The following is a 13,604-nucleotide window of genomic DNA, read 5'->3' on the forward strand; positions in this document are numbered from 1 at the left end:
CTGTAATCTTGGTCTGGAAAGAAAGTCTCTGCTTGCAGCTCTCTGTACAGGCCAGTGTTCCTGCAATGTGTGCATTATGCATCTTCCCAGACCATTCTGCATTGATGTCAGTGAATTGCCCATGATGATCAACAAGCACCTACAATACTATGGAGAAGTACCCCTTTCTATTAATGTACTCCGTTGCAAGATGGTCTGGGGCCAAAATTGGAATATTCGTTCCATCTATTGCCCCACCACAGTTAGGGAATCCCGTTTCCACAAAGCCATCCGCTATTTCACACACATTGCTAAGAGTCACAGTCCTTTTTTGCAGGATGTGATTAATGGTCCTGCACGCTTGCATTAACACAGCTGTTAGGATATAGATATTCAGGCCTGTTTGCAAAGGCCTATACTTTAAGAATGTAGGTATATGTTTATTATTTAGCTAGTTATAGAGGTATAGAAAAAACAAAACAAAATCACTGCATGCCTGTATAGGGCCCTTTTTCTTTTTTTACTGTAACAGTCTAAGGCTCTGTTCTTAGGCTAAGTAAGGCCTTTGGCTAAGCAGCAGAGGCAGCCACAAACTGGGAAGCAAAAGGTCACATCCTCACACTTCAAACTAGTTACATTAAAATAAGGCAATCTGGGGCTGTTAAAAAGGTGATCCAATCTATCACTTCCAGAGAAAGTGAAGAGCCTAAAAGATTTAAATAGTTTGATAGTATCCTGTCTGGCAAGAACTCACTTATCAATAGGTGGGGTGTAAAATCCTCATTTCTGTATTGTTTTATTACTGTAGTCTCCACTTTCCTATTGTTTATCTGTATAATCTCTGTTTGGTTTTGTGACTGTTTTTGTTTCCTGTATAATTAATTTTTTTGAGTGTAAACCAATTAAGGTGATGGAATATAATTAAATAATTAAATAATCATGTTACAATGTGTTAGGATTGGTTAGTTACATTTCAGTAAAATGATTGGTTAAGGTATAGCTAACCAGAACTCAAGTTTTACTATAATGTCTGCAGTCAATCAGGAAGTAAGGGTGAGGGGAATAGGAACAGGGAATGAGGGTGAGGGAATTGAAATTATGTTTCACTGAGCAGGGGAATGGGAACAGGGAAAGGGAACAGGGACACAGGTAAGACTCTGTGGTGTCAGAGCTGAAAAGGGGAACACTAAGGAAGGAAACGGGAATCATGCTTGCTAAAAGTTCACCCCAATAAACATCAAATTGTTTGCACCTTTGGACTTCAGGTATGTTGCTCTCTGTTCATGCAAAAAGGACCAGGAAAGTAAGCGGGTAAACAAATAAGCCCTCTACCAGCAGCCCTCACAGTCAACTTCCTGACTCCAAACTGATTAGCAACCAACCAGTAGTGGTCTGGAGTCGCCAACTTCCACACTGCGATTGCCACACACTTCTTCACTGAGAGATGTCCTTGTGCATCATGGCTGGGGCAAGTTCTACACACAGTTCCAGGAATGTGGCTTTCATGGGCAGTGGGTATCATGGGCTGTGCCTCCCCAAACAGCCTAGTGTGACCCCAGTCCCTTTCCCACAGTGCAGATCTTTCTTGCTCTTCCATAGTAGCTCAGGTTGGCTGGGGCTGGGGCGGGCTGGTGTTGGCGTTACACCAGGACTCAGGGCAGCTGGTGCTGGAGCTGGGGCTGCGCTGCCCACCAGGCACTTGGGGCGCTGGGATCATGCCACCCAGAGCTCCAGGGCTGGCAGTACTCCAGGGCTGGGGTTGGGGGCCTGCCCGGAGCTCTGGGGCTGGGGACCTAACCGGAGCTCCGGGCTGGGGAAGGGGTCTGGAGGCCAAAATGGGGGTGCTCTGGGCCCCTGCAGGGGAGGGAGGGCAGAAGGGGAGGGTGAGGAGCAGGGCATCAGGCAGTAGGGGACAGGCCAGGGTCTATCCTTCCCAATGGCCGGTTCATTAGCTGCCCATGGTGGCTTTCCACATCCAAAAGTTCTGCAGCCACTGCTTGTCATCCCACACTTGCAAACAATGAGATTCCTCCTTCAGTGCTCGTTTCTCAAGCCCAAAAGCGATGGTCCACTGTGTGCAGCTGCTCCATGAATGCCACAAATTATCTGGTGTTTTTTCCCATGGCATACAGCAGGGCAGAGAACTCTGATTCCTGTTCAGATTGGGAGCTCATGATATACTGCACGTGTTATCCTGCATGCATGTGCATGATATATCAGCAATGTGTTAATGACAGTTACCACAAAAGTAGAGAGCAGTGCAGGATCCATCCTTTCACACAGTGATGGAGGATGCACAGTACACCAGGGCCATTGACAAACATGCAGCAAAACACAGTTGGAAGCCCACAGAATGCTGGGATGGAAAACAATGCACCATGGGACACTGAGCCCCCCTCCATGACATGCTGTGATCCACTCTGGCTTTCCACAAGCCCTACCTGCAGAAGGTGGTGAGAACTGTGGGCTAGCTACCCACAGTGCACTGCTCTCTCTGTCGATGCTAGAACACCAAGTGTGGACACGCTTTGCCGATAGGGGGAGCATAGTGTGAACATGCAATAGTGATGTTATTATAGCATTTTTTGATTGTCCATATAACTTTTGCTGACAAAACGCTGTAGTGTAGACAAGGCCTCACTGTCTCTACAGTTCACTTGGGTCACCTTTTCAAGATTTTCTCAACAACCATGGGGGCTAAAAATTCAGTTGAAAGCTGAGATTCTCACCTGTCAAAGTCTGGGGCTTTAAGAAAAGCACCAAATAGTGCAAGACTCATAGTGCGAGACTCAGAATAAAATCATGAGTGTTATGGCAGCAACACTGGCTCCCTCAACCCTGCAACATAGAGGGGCAGGCAGTAGCGAGGCGGTGGCTAGCCCAAGCTTTCCCTCACTAGCAGCAGCCTAGCCAGTAAGGGAGCAGGACTGGAGGACAGGAGCTGATGGCATGATTCCGCATTGCCAACAACTAGGGTGACCAGACACCAAATGTGAAAAATCGGGATGGGGGGTGCAGGGTAATAGGAGCCTATATAAGATAAAGACCCCAAAATCAGGCCTGTCCCTATAAAATCGGGACATCTGGTCACCCTACTAACAACGCTCATGCTCTTATCAAGCGTTTCACGCTACTGGGTGATTTTTTTTTTAGCCCCCAGCTCCAGGAGTCCTGGGATTTTGTAAGACTCGCAGCTCTTTAAAACAAAAACAAAAGCTGTTTCCAGGCCTCGGGGTGGGTGGGGGGCTGGAAACGTGACCCCCAAGTCAGGAGACAAGGAGCTTCGGCTGCTCCTGTCAATCGGTTCAACCGCCGCATTTCAGCTGCTGGATCCCGGCTCCAGCAGGCGGTCCCCGTCCCCAGGCCGGGCCGGCAGTATAGGGCAGGAAGCCAGGCAGGAACGCCCCGGCTGGAAGCGAAGAGCAGAACCATAGAGCGCGGACTCCGCGGAGGGCTAGACAGGCACATTCTCTGTCCCTTCCAGCCGCCCCGTCTCGGTGCTCGCTGGCGGTAGGGCACGCGCGGCCTTCTCATTGGCGCGGAGAACACCTGCTCCAGAGCCGGAGACGCAGACACGGGCCACGGGGCTGCCAGAGCGGAGCGCGGGGAAGAGCTCGTCGCTGCTCGGTCACTGGCCGGCCGGGCCGCGAGGTAGGCGCGTCTCCCCGTTCCCAGCCGCTCTACCCCACGGCACCGCCGGTGTCCCCCTGCCCCACCCCGTATCCCTGCTCACCCTGAGCCTCTCCCCATCTATCCCCCGGCCCCCTCCTCAAACCCCAGTACCCCTCCTCACCCTGAGCCCCCTCCCCAACCCCCTCTTCTCCCTGAGCCCCTCCCCAACCCCGGTACCCCTCCTCACCCTGAGCCCCCTCCCCAAACCCCCATCCCCCTCCTCACCCTGAGCGCCCTCCCCAAACCCCTCCTCACCCTGAGCCTCTCCCCATCTATCCCCCGGCCCCCGTGCCCCTGCTCAAACCCCGGTACCCCTCCTCACCCTGAGCCCCTCCCCAACCCCCTCCTCACCCTGAGTGCCCTCCCCAACCCCCTCTTCTCCCTGAGCCCCTCCCCAACCCCGGTACCTCTCCTCACCCTGAGCCCCCTCCCCAAACCCCGGTACCCCTCCTCACCCTGAGCCCCCTCCCCAAACCCCTCCTCACCCTGAGCCTCTCCCCATCTATCCCCCGGCCCCCGTGCCCCTCCTCAAACCCCGGTACCCCTCCTCACCCTGAGCCCCTCCCCAACCCCCTCCTCACCCTGAGCCCCTCCCCAACCCCCTCCTCACCCTGAGCGCCCTCCACAACCCCCTCCTCACCCTGAGCCCCTCCCCAACCCCCGGTACCCCTCCTCACCCTGAGCCCCTCCCCAACCCCCTCCTCACCCTGAGTGCCCTCCCCAACCCCCTCTTCTCCCTGAGCCCCTCCCCAACCCCGGTACCTCTCCTCACCCTGAGCCCCCTCCCCAAACCCCGGTACCCCTCCTCACCCTGAGCCCCCTCCCCAAACCCCTCCTCACCCTGAGCCTCTCCCCATCTATCCCCCGGCCCCCGTGCCCCTCCTCAAACCCCGGTACCCCTCTTCACCCTGAGCGCCCTCCCCAACCCCCTCTTCACCCTGAGCGCCCTCCCCAACCCCCTCTTCACCCTGAGCGCCCTCCCCAACCCCCTCTTCACCCTGAGCGCCCTCCCCAACCCCCTCTTCACCCTGAGCGCCCTCCCCAACCCCCTCCTCACCCTGAGCGCCCTCCCCAACCCCCTCCTCACCCTGAGCGCCCTCCCCAACCCCCTCCTCACCCTGAGCGCCTTCCCCAACCCCCGGTACCCCTCCTCACCCTGAGCGCCTTCCCCAACCCCCGGTACCCCTCTTCACCCCGAGCGCCCTCCACAACCCCCTCTTCACCCCGAGCCCCTCCCCAACCCCCTCCTCACCCTGAGTGCCCTCCTCAACCCCCTCTTCTCCCTGAGCTCCTCCCCAACCCCGGTACCTCTCCTCACCCTGAGCCCCCTCCCCAAACCCCCTCCTCACCCTGAGCCCCCTCCCCAAACCCCCTCCTCACCCTGAGCCTCTCCCCATCTATCCCCCGGCCCCCGTGCCCCTCCTCAAACCCTAGTACCCCTCCTCACCCTGAGCCCCCTCCCCAAACCCTGGTACCCCTCCTCACCCTGAGCGCCCTCCCCAAACCCCTCCCCAAACCCTGGTACCCCTCCCCAAACCCTGGTACCCCTCCCCAAACCCCTCCTCACCCTGAGCCCCTTCCCCAAACCCCTCCTCACCCTGAGCCCCTTCCCCAAACCCCTCCTCACCCTGAGCCCCTTCCCCAAACCCCGGTACCCCTCCTCACCCTGAGCGCCCTCCCCAACCCCCTCCTCACCCTGAGCCCTCACCCCATCAGTCCCCAACCCCCCGTGCCCCTCCTCACCCTGAGCACCCTCCCCAAACCCTGGTACCCCTCCTCACCCTGAGCCCCCTCCCCAACTTACCCCCCAGCCTCTGTGCCCCTCCCCACTCTGAGCCCCTCCCCACCTGTCCCCCAACTCCCTTGCCCCTCTTCACCCTGAGTACCTCCCCACCTGTCCCCCAACTCCCGTGCCCCTCTTCACCCTGAGCACCTCCCCACCTGTCCCCCAACCCCTGTGCCCCTCCTCACTCTGAGCCCCTCCACAAACCCCAGTACCCCTCCTCATCCTGAGCCTCCCTCCCCACCTATCCCCCAACCCCTGAGCCCCTCCCCAAACCCCCATACTCCTCCTCACCCTGAGCCCCTTCCCCAGACCCCCCTGCCCCTCCTCACCCTGAGCCGCCTCCCCACCTATCCCCCAACCCCCTACCCCTCTTCACCCTGAGCCGCCTCCCCACATATCCCCCAAATCCCCTTCCCTACCCCTCATCCTGAGCCTGCACCCATATATTCCCAAAACCGAAGTCCCTCCTCACCCTGAGCCCCCTGCCCTAGCATCCTTCTGCCCCACTGATCTCTCATCCTGAGCTCTGTGTCACTGCCTCTCACTCTGAAACTTCTGTATCCCATACACACCATGTCTCTTCTCCTCACCCTGAGCCCCCTATATCCCTGACACTCCCATTTCCCTGCTTCTGTCTCCCTCCCCCCATTTCTTTCTCCTCACCCTATATATCCTGCTGTCTCCCATATTCCTTTCTCAGCCCCTCCCACTCCCTCCACCTGTAATCTTTTTCTCAATCCCTTATCTCTCTTCTTTTCTCAATCCCTTGCCCCTAGCTCTTTCTCTTTCTCTTCAAAGATCCCCTTCTTAGCCCTGGCTAGCTCCTTTCCCCCATATGTCTTCCTTGACCTTAGCCTCCCCTTCCCTATCACTCCCCCCCCCCCCCAGCATCAGATTATATCTCCTGCACCCCTCTTCACCTCTTTCTTTTTCCTCTCACATCTTCTTATCACTCCCATCTTTCTCCTCTTCCCTTTCATCCTCCTCCTTGTTCCTCTGCGCAGTCCCTTCATCCCTGTTTTACCATCTCCCATCTTTCTTGTCTCCCTGTCCCCCATTCCCTGGAATAGTGAGTGTTTGTGGCTCTTGTAGTTCCCCTTTTACCAAGAATAAGAATAATAGTCCTAAACATATCTTGCTTTCCCCTTCTCACTGACAGTCTCAAAGTGCCTCACTAACATTAATTAATTGAGCCTCACATCACTGTCTGCTGCTGTTGTAATAGTTTTGGGGTTAAATTCACTGGTACAGTATTTGCCTGGTGTTGACTCACTGACCTGCTTGCCAGAGTTTGAAGTTACTGTTATGCATTCCACCTACAGTTTTCAGATTTGACCCTAAAGTCAAGTGCATAATAATAATATTTTGATTTTAAAGAAAAATGTGATGAAGAGTCTCCAAACTTGCTTTGTAATTTGATTGTTTGTTCATCTCCCATGTGCCTCTATCATTCCCTTTGACATCTTCAGCATAGTTGCAATGTTCCAGGCTGTGCGCACACACATACATGTGACTGTACATATCTATTACTGGGCTAAACTGCGTAATAACATCCTAGTTCTCAGAAATTGTTTTGTGTTCTGTTTCTTTTGTGACTTAAAATCTGCATCTGCAAATTTGAGACCTCTTAGGTGACCTCACTTCCTTCCCTCTCCCCTCCCCCCCCCCGCCACCATACCAGGGGCTGCACAAATCACTGATTTTTATTTATTTATTTTTTTTTAAAAGCAAAACTGTTACTTTTTTGTTTAGATGGGTGACTCCTGCTCTCAAATTGTGGTGTGGGTTTTGTTAAATACTGTAGTTAACTAAATCTGTGTAGAAAGAAGACAGTCAGGAAGGGTCAGTTCTTTTGCTTTGAGCATAATAAACCTCTGACATGTTTCAGTCTTTGCCAGGTTGACTTCATTCTTCTTCACTCCCTTTTATCTAAGAGCCTGATGAAGGTAATTTGGCAGTTGCTGATAGGCTGCAGTCTCTTGGAGGTGTGTTTGAAAGAGCACAGATTTAAGACTGTTTGTTTTACTGATGAACAGTAGCCTGCATAAGTACCTCAGTACTCAAATGCATTATGATTAGTGTGTATGCTGAGTTAGCATGATGCAATTACATATGTTATTACAGTGTTTTCACTGTTTTCACTGTTTTATCTTGGATTCAGGAAAATAATCTTACTGCAATATTTTGTTTCCATTAAAATTTTATGGAGATGTCTGTGTCTTAAAAAAAACTGTGGCCTTGCTGGTGATGCATAGTATCAAGTAATCTGGCAGATCCAGGTCCCTGGTGATGTAAAGCCAACCGCTGTATCTCTCTGCCTATTGCTTCTTCTAGTCCCCATTATAGGGAACATTTCAGGAGGCAAAGGAAGTTGGGTCAAGATAATCTCTGGCTGCAGAATGGCACCTTATGGCATTGGCTGCTGGACATAAGAGCCATAAGAATGCTGTAACTTGCACTGGGAGCCAGCTGGCTCCAGGATAAGGAGAATGCAAGTCATGTGAAGTCATATTTGCCCCGGTCTTGTGCCTACTGTAGCAGATGTTGTTCTTTTTTTCTGTGATCTCTGTTTTGTGTGTCTATCCAGTTAATCATTATCCAAATAGCACCAGGGACAACAAAATGCCCAAGATAGACGACCAGAATTCAATGAGAACTTAATTGTGTTCCTCTGCATGCCCTCCTTTATAAGTCAGCTTTTTCCAGAGCCCTCCAAGACTGGAGCTACTCTCCTTTTCCACTCATTTGTTTTCTGTTCCTTCTAATTTTAGTTCTCTCTCCTTCTTAAATTTAAATACCTTATGTAATACCAAGAGGAATGCAGTTGTCTTTTCAAACTTTACTCACTTTGAGATTCCCTTGTCTGATGAACTTGCTCTTCCCTCTAAAATATTGAAAATGGGAGTAACTCTGTATTCATGTTCTATATTGTGGCTTGTCTTTTCCCACATGTTTATCAGGTTTCCTTAGGCCTTGGGTTCAGGGATGCATACAATTTTTCAATCTGTCTTTTTTCTGCTCTGTAAGTGTTGGATATTTGGCAGAATGATCTCAAGTTTCAATCCTTTTGAAAGGGAGCTGTGGCAGTATTGATACTGACTGAAAGGTTAGTACTGATCAAAATATATCCCTGGTAGAGAATGTATCCGTTAGTCATCTTAGTTCCCGGCAAGCAACTCTGTGCCTGAAGGTTGTGAGATGCACAGTTCCCCTTGGATAATGTCATAAGAACGGCCATACTGGGCCAGACTAACAGTCCATCTTGCCTAGTATCTGTCTTCTGAGCGTGGCCAGTGCCAGATGCTTCAGAGGCAATGAACAGAACAGGGTAACTTATTGAGTGATGCATTTCCTGTTGTCCAGTCCCAGCTTCTGGCAGTAGGAAGTTTAGAGACACCCAGAGCATGGGGTTGCATCCCTGATCATCTTGGCTAATAGCCATTGATAGACCTATCCTCCATTAATTTATCTCATTTTTGTTTGAACCCAGTTATACTTTTGGCCTCCACAGCATCCCCTGGCAATGAGTTCCAAAGGCTGACTGTCTATTGTGTGAAGAAGTACTTCCTTATGTTTGTTTTAAACTGGCTGCCTATAATTTTTCCTTTTTTGAGGTAGGGAGACCAGAATTGCATTCAGTATTCAAGGTGTGGGTGTACGATGGATCTATTTAGAGGCATTATGATATTTTCTGTTTATCTGTCCCTTTCCTAATGGTTGCTAACAGAATGTTAGCTTTTTTGACTGCTGCTGCACATTGAGCAGATGTTTTTCAGAGAACTGTTCACAATGACTTCACGATCGCTTTCTTGAGTGGTAACAGCTAATTTAGACTCCATCAATTTGTGTGTGTAGTTGGGATTATGTTTTCGAATGTGCATTACTTTGCATTTATCAACATTGAATTTCATCTGCCATTTTGTTGTCTAGTCACCCAGTTTTGTGAGACTCCTTTGTAACTCTTCGCAGTCTGATTTGGACTTAAATATCTTGAATAATTTTGTATCGTGTTCAAACTTTGCCACTTCACTATTTACCCCTTTTTCCAGATCACTTATGAATATGTTGCACAGTACTGATCCCAGTACAGATCCTTGGAGGATGATTTTATTTACCTCTCACCACTGTGAAAACTGATAATTTATTCCTACCCTTGGTTCCCTATCTTTTAACCAGTTTTAATCTTTTAATCTTTTGGATCTTTTAATTCATGAGAGGACCTTCCTTTTTATCCCATGACTTCCTACTTTGCTTAAGAGCCTTTTGTTAGGGACCTTGTCCAAGTACACCATATCACTCTTGTTCATGTGTTTCTTGACCCCCTCAGAGAATTCTAATAGATTGGTGAGGCATGATTTCCCTTTTTCAAAAGCTATGTTGACTCTTCCCCAACAAATCGTGTTCATCCATGTATCTGATGATGTTGTTCTTTACTATAGTCTCAACCAGTTTGCCTGGTGCTGAAGATAGGCATACTGGCCTGCATTGCCAGGATCGCTTCCGGATCCTTTTGTTAAGATTGTAGGCATTACAATAGCTGTCCTCAGTCATCTGGCACAGAGGCTGATTTAAGTGATAGATTACATACCACAGTTAATTTTGCAATTACATATTTGAGTTTCTTCAGAACTCTTAGGTGAATACCATCTGGTCCTGGGTACTTATTACTGTTTAATATATCAATTTGTTCCCAAACCTCCTTTACTGACATCTCAATCTGGGATAGTTCCTCAGATCTGCCATCTTAAAGGAATAGGTCAGGTGTGGGAATCTCCCTCACATTCTCTGTAGTGATGATGGAAGAAAAGAATTCATTTCATTTAGCTTTTCTGCAATGGCCTTGTCTTCCCTGAGTGTTCCCTTTAGCACCTCAATTGTGTGGTGGCCCCACTGATTGTTTGGCACAATTCTGATGTATTTAAAAAAAAAATTTTTTACTGTTAATTTTTGTCTCTTTTGCTCTTTACATTCTCTTTTTGGACTGCCTAATTATACTTTTATACTTAGCTTGCCAGAGTTTATGCTCCTTTCTATTTTCCTCAGTAGGATTTGACGTCCAGTTTTTAAAGGATGTCTTTTTGTCTCTAACTGCCTCTTTTACTCTACTGTTTACCCATGGTAGCATTGTTTACCCATGGTAGCAGCCTCTTACTGTTTTTTTTTAAATTTTTATTTGGAGTACACTTATAGTTTGAGCCTCTGTTATGATGTTTTTAAATGGTGTCCATGCGCTTTTAGGCATTTCACTCTTGTAACTATTCCTTTAATTTCCGTTTAACTAGCCTCCTCATCTTTGTTTAGTTCCTATTTTAAGTTAAATGAGTATCTGCAGATTTTATCTCTTCATCCTGCCCTGACGTGGCATGTTCCTAGTCAATATTGGGATAGCTGCAAACCTCCATTATTATTAGATTTTTGTTTTTGTAGCCTCTCTGGCCATGTCTACATCTAAAATTTTGCAGCGCTGGTTGTTACAGCTGTATTAGTACAGCTGTATAGGGCCAGCGCTGCAGAGTGGCCACACTTACAGCAACCAGCGCTGCAAGTGGTGTTAGATGTGGCCACACTGCAGCGCTGTTGGGCGGCTTCAAGGGAGGTTCGGGGAACGCGAGAGCAAACCGCGGCGAAGCTGGTCTCCTTCCCTGGTTTGCTCTCGCGTTCCCCGAACCCCGAGCAAGCAGGTCTCCTTCCCTGAGGTTTGCTGGGTGGTTCCGGGAACGCGAGAGCAAACCCGGGAAAGGAGACCAGCTTCGCCGCGGTTTGCTCTCGCGTTCCCCGAACAAGCAGGTCTCCTTCCCTGCGGTTTGCAGGGTGGTTCCGGGAAACGCGAGAGCAAACCGCGGCGAAGCTGGTCTCCTTCCCCGGTTTGCTCTCGCGTTCCCGGAACCACCCAGCAAACCTCAGGGAAGGAGACCTGCTTGCTCGGGGTTCGGGGAACGCGAGAGCAAACCGCGGCGAAGCTGGTCTCCTTCCCCGGTTTGCTCTCGCGTTCCCGGAACCACCCAGCAAACCTCAGGGAAGGAGACCTGCTTGCTCGGGGTTCGGGGAACGCGAGAGCAAGCCGGGGAAGGAGACCAGCTTGATTACCAGAGGCTTCCTCAGGTATGCTGGGATACCTGCTTATTCCACGGAGGTCAAGAAAAGCGCTGGTAAGCGTCTATACTTGATTACCAGCGCTGGATCCTCTACACCCGAGACAAAACGGGAGTACGGCCAGCGCTGCAAACAGGGAGTTGCAGCGCTGGTGATGCCCTGCAGATGTGTACACCTCCTAAGTTGCAGCGCTGTAACTCCCTCACCAGCGCTGCAACTTTCTGATGTAGACAAGCCCTCTAATCTCCCTGAGCATTTCACAGTCACTGTGTCACCACCCTGATCAGGTGGTGGGTAGTGTATTCCTATTGTTCAAGCATGGAGTTTCCATCCGTAGCAGTGCTATGATACTGTTTGGTTCATTTAAGACTTTTACTATTTTTGACTGTATGCTTTCTTTTTTTCCATATAATGCCATTCCCCCACCAAAATGACCTACTCTGTCATTCCTATATGTTTTGTACCTAAGTTCTTCCTCTGAACATGATCATCTCATCCACATGTTGAGATCCTTCAGTTCTGCCTGTCTAACTGGCGTTGTGCATGGCATTGGAACCATTTCAAAGAATGCCACTAGGGAGGTCCTGGACTTGAATCTCCTACCTAGCCACCTAAATTTGGCTTCTAGGGCCTCTTTCGTACATTTCCCTATGTCATTGGTACTTAAATGTACCATGACCGTCAGCTCCTTCCCAGCATTGCACATACATCTGGCTAGGTGTCTTGAGAAGTCTGCAATCTTTGCACCCAGCAGGCAATTCACCATGTAGTTCTCCCAGTCATCACAAACCCAAATATCTATATCTTAATGGTCAAATACCTGATTACTATTGCTTATCTCTTCCTAATAACAGGGATCCCCTCCCCTGGAGAGGTATCCTCATTGTGAGAAGATACCATAACATTATCTGAGGGGATGGTCCCAACTGTGGGATCATTTCCCCGTGCTCTATCTTGATGTTCTCCTTCCCGAAGACTTCCATCCTCTTCAGTAGCACAGTGGCTGTCAGACTGGGAGTGAGACTGCTCTGATGTGGCCCAGAAGGTCTTGTCTGTGTACCTCTCTGTCTTCCTTAGTTCCTCCAGTTCAGCCATGCTTGTCTCAAACCCATACTTATCTCGGAGGGCAACGGAGCTGTTTGCACCAAATGCACACACATGCCACCTGCCCACAACTCAGGTGATCATACATGCTGCATTCAGTCCACTCTGCTGCTGCACTTCTTCCTGCATTATTTTTACTCTTGCAGGTGTTTTTTTTTTTTTTTTGAGGCATTTATTACTCTAAGTTTATAGTCTAATAAACATTCTATCTAGCTTTCCTGCTCCCTTTCTAAACTCCTGTCAAAACTCCCCAGTTTGCTGCTCCTGTTCTCTATCTCCTTTGGTTGCTTAGGAGCTGGCTGTCAGTGTCTGTGTTCCGCAGGTAGGCAGTTTGTGCCAGGTACTGTACACTTCTCCCAAAATGTCTACACCCTTTGAAATCTATTGACCAATTTATTTTTTCTTTTAAAACTGAAGTCAGTATGGGTGACTTCTGCAGTGTTGAAGGGCCTGATTCTCCAGGGGCTTGTATAGCCATTTACTTTATGGGCTGGATTCTGTACTCACACTGTGGAGTAATCAGTGGAGTAATACTGGTGTAAAAGAGAAGGAAAAACCATTCTGATTTGATATCATCACAGATGCAAATGACTACACAAAGTACAAGGCAGGGGAGAGACTGACATCCTGAAAGTGGGAAGGGAATAATCCCAAGATTAAAATGACCAACTGGAAAAATATACCTTTGTTCAGTCTAGTTTTAAATGCATTTGGCTTCCATCCTTTTCCTTTGAAGGCTATTGCTCATTGTATCAGTTCTTATCCTTAGCAAATTTCTCCTGATATACAGCCCACGTTTTCCTTTTTATTAATGCATCCCACCCTTTGAAATTACTGTACCAGCAGCCCTCGGCCCTGGTCTTGCAAAGACTTGTGCACACACACAAGAATAGTCCCGTATGAATTGCAGATATGCATGTGCATAGACTTTTGCAGAACTGAGGCCTTAAAGATAAACTGCAAATCCTTT

General features: G+C 49.3%; 3 protein-coding genes across 3 annotated transcripts in view; 2 read left to right on the forward strand and 1 right to left on the reverse strand.

Moving 5' to 3' along the window:
* Positions 1 to 1,442, forward strand: part of DLD (dihydrolipoamide dehydrogenase) — a 235,916-nt gene extending 234,474 nt beyond the window's left edge. Inside the window, exon 15 of the transcript XR_007772057.1 lies at positions 1,424 to 1,442. The gene's annotated coding sequence lies outside the window, so the exon portion shown is untranslated. The remainder of the gene's footprint in view (positions 1 to 1,423) is intronic.
* The window catches only part of LAMB4 (laminin subunit beta 4), a 140,098-nt gene extending 127,473 nt beyond the window's left edge, over positions 1 to 12,625 (reverse strand). Inside the window, 1 exon segment of the mRNA XM_050935971.1 lies at positions 12,428 to 12,625. Within this exon segment, the coding sequence (XP_050791928.1) occupies positions 12,428 to 12,625 (198 nt within the window).
* ERGIC2 (ERGIC and golgi 2) overlaps positions 3,432 to 13,604 on the forward strand; it is a 46,227-nt gene continuing 36,054 nt past the window's right edge. Inside the window, exon 1 of the mRNA XM_050936322.1 lies at positions 3,432 to 3,630. The gene's annotated coding sequence lies outside the window, so the exon portion shown is untranslated. The remainder of the gene's footprint in view (positions 3,631 to 13,604) is intronic.

The sequence above is a fragment of the Gopherus flavomarginatus genome, chromosome 1 (genome assembly GCF_025201925.1).
Source record: "Gopherus flavomarginatus isolate rGopFla2 chromosome 1, rGopFla2.mat.asm, whole genome shotgun sequence".
Classification (NCBI taxonomy): domain Eukaryota; kingdom Metazoa; phylum Chordata; order Testudines; family Testudinidae; genus Gopherus; species Gopherus flavomarginatus.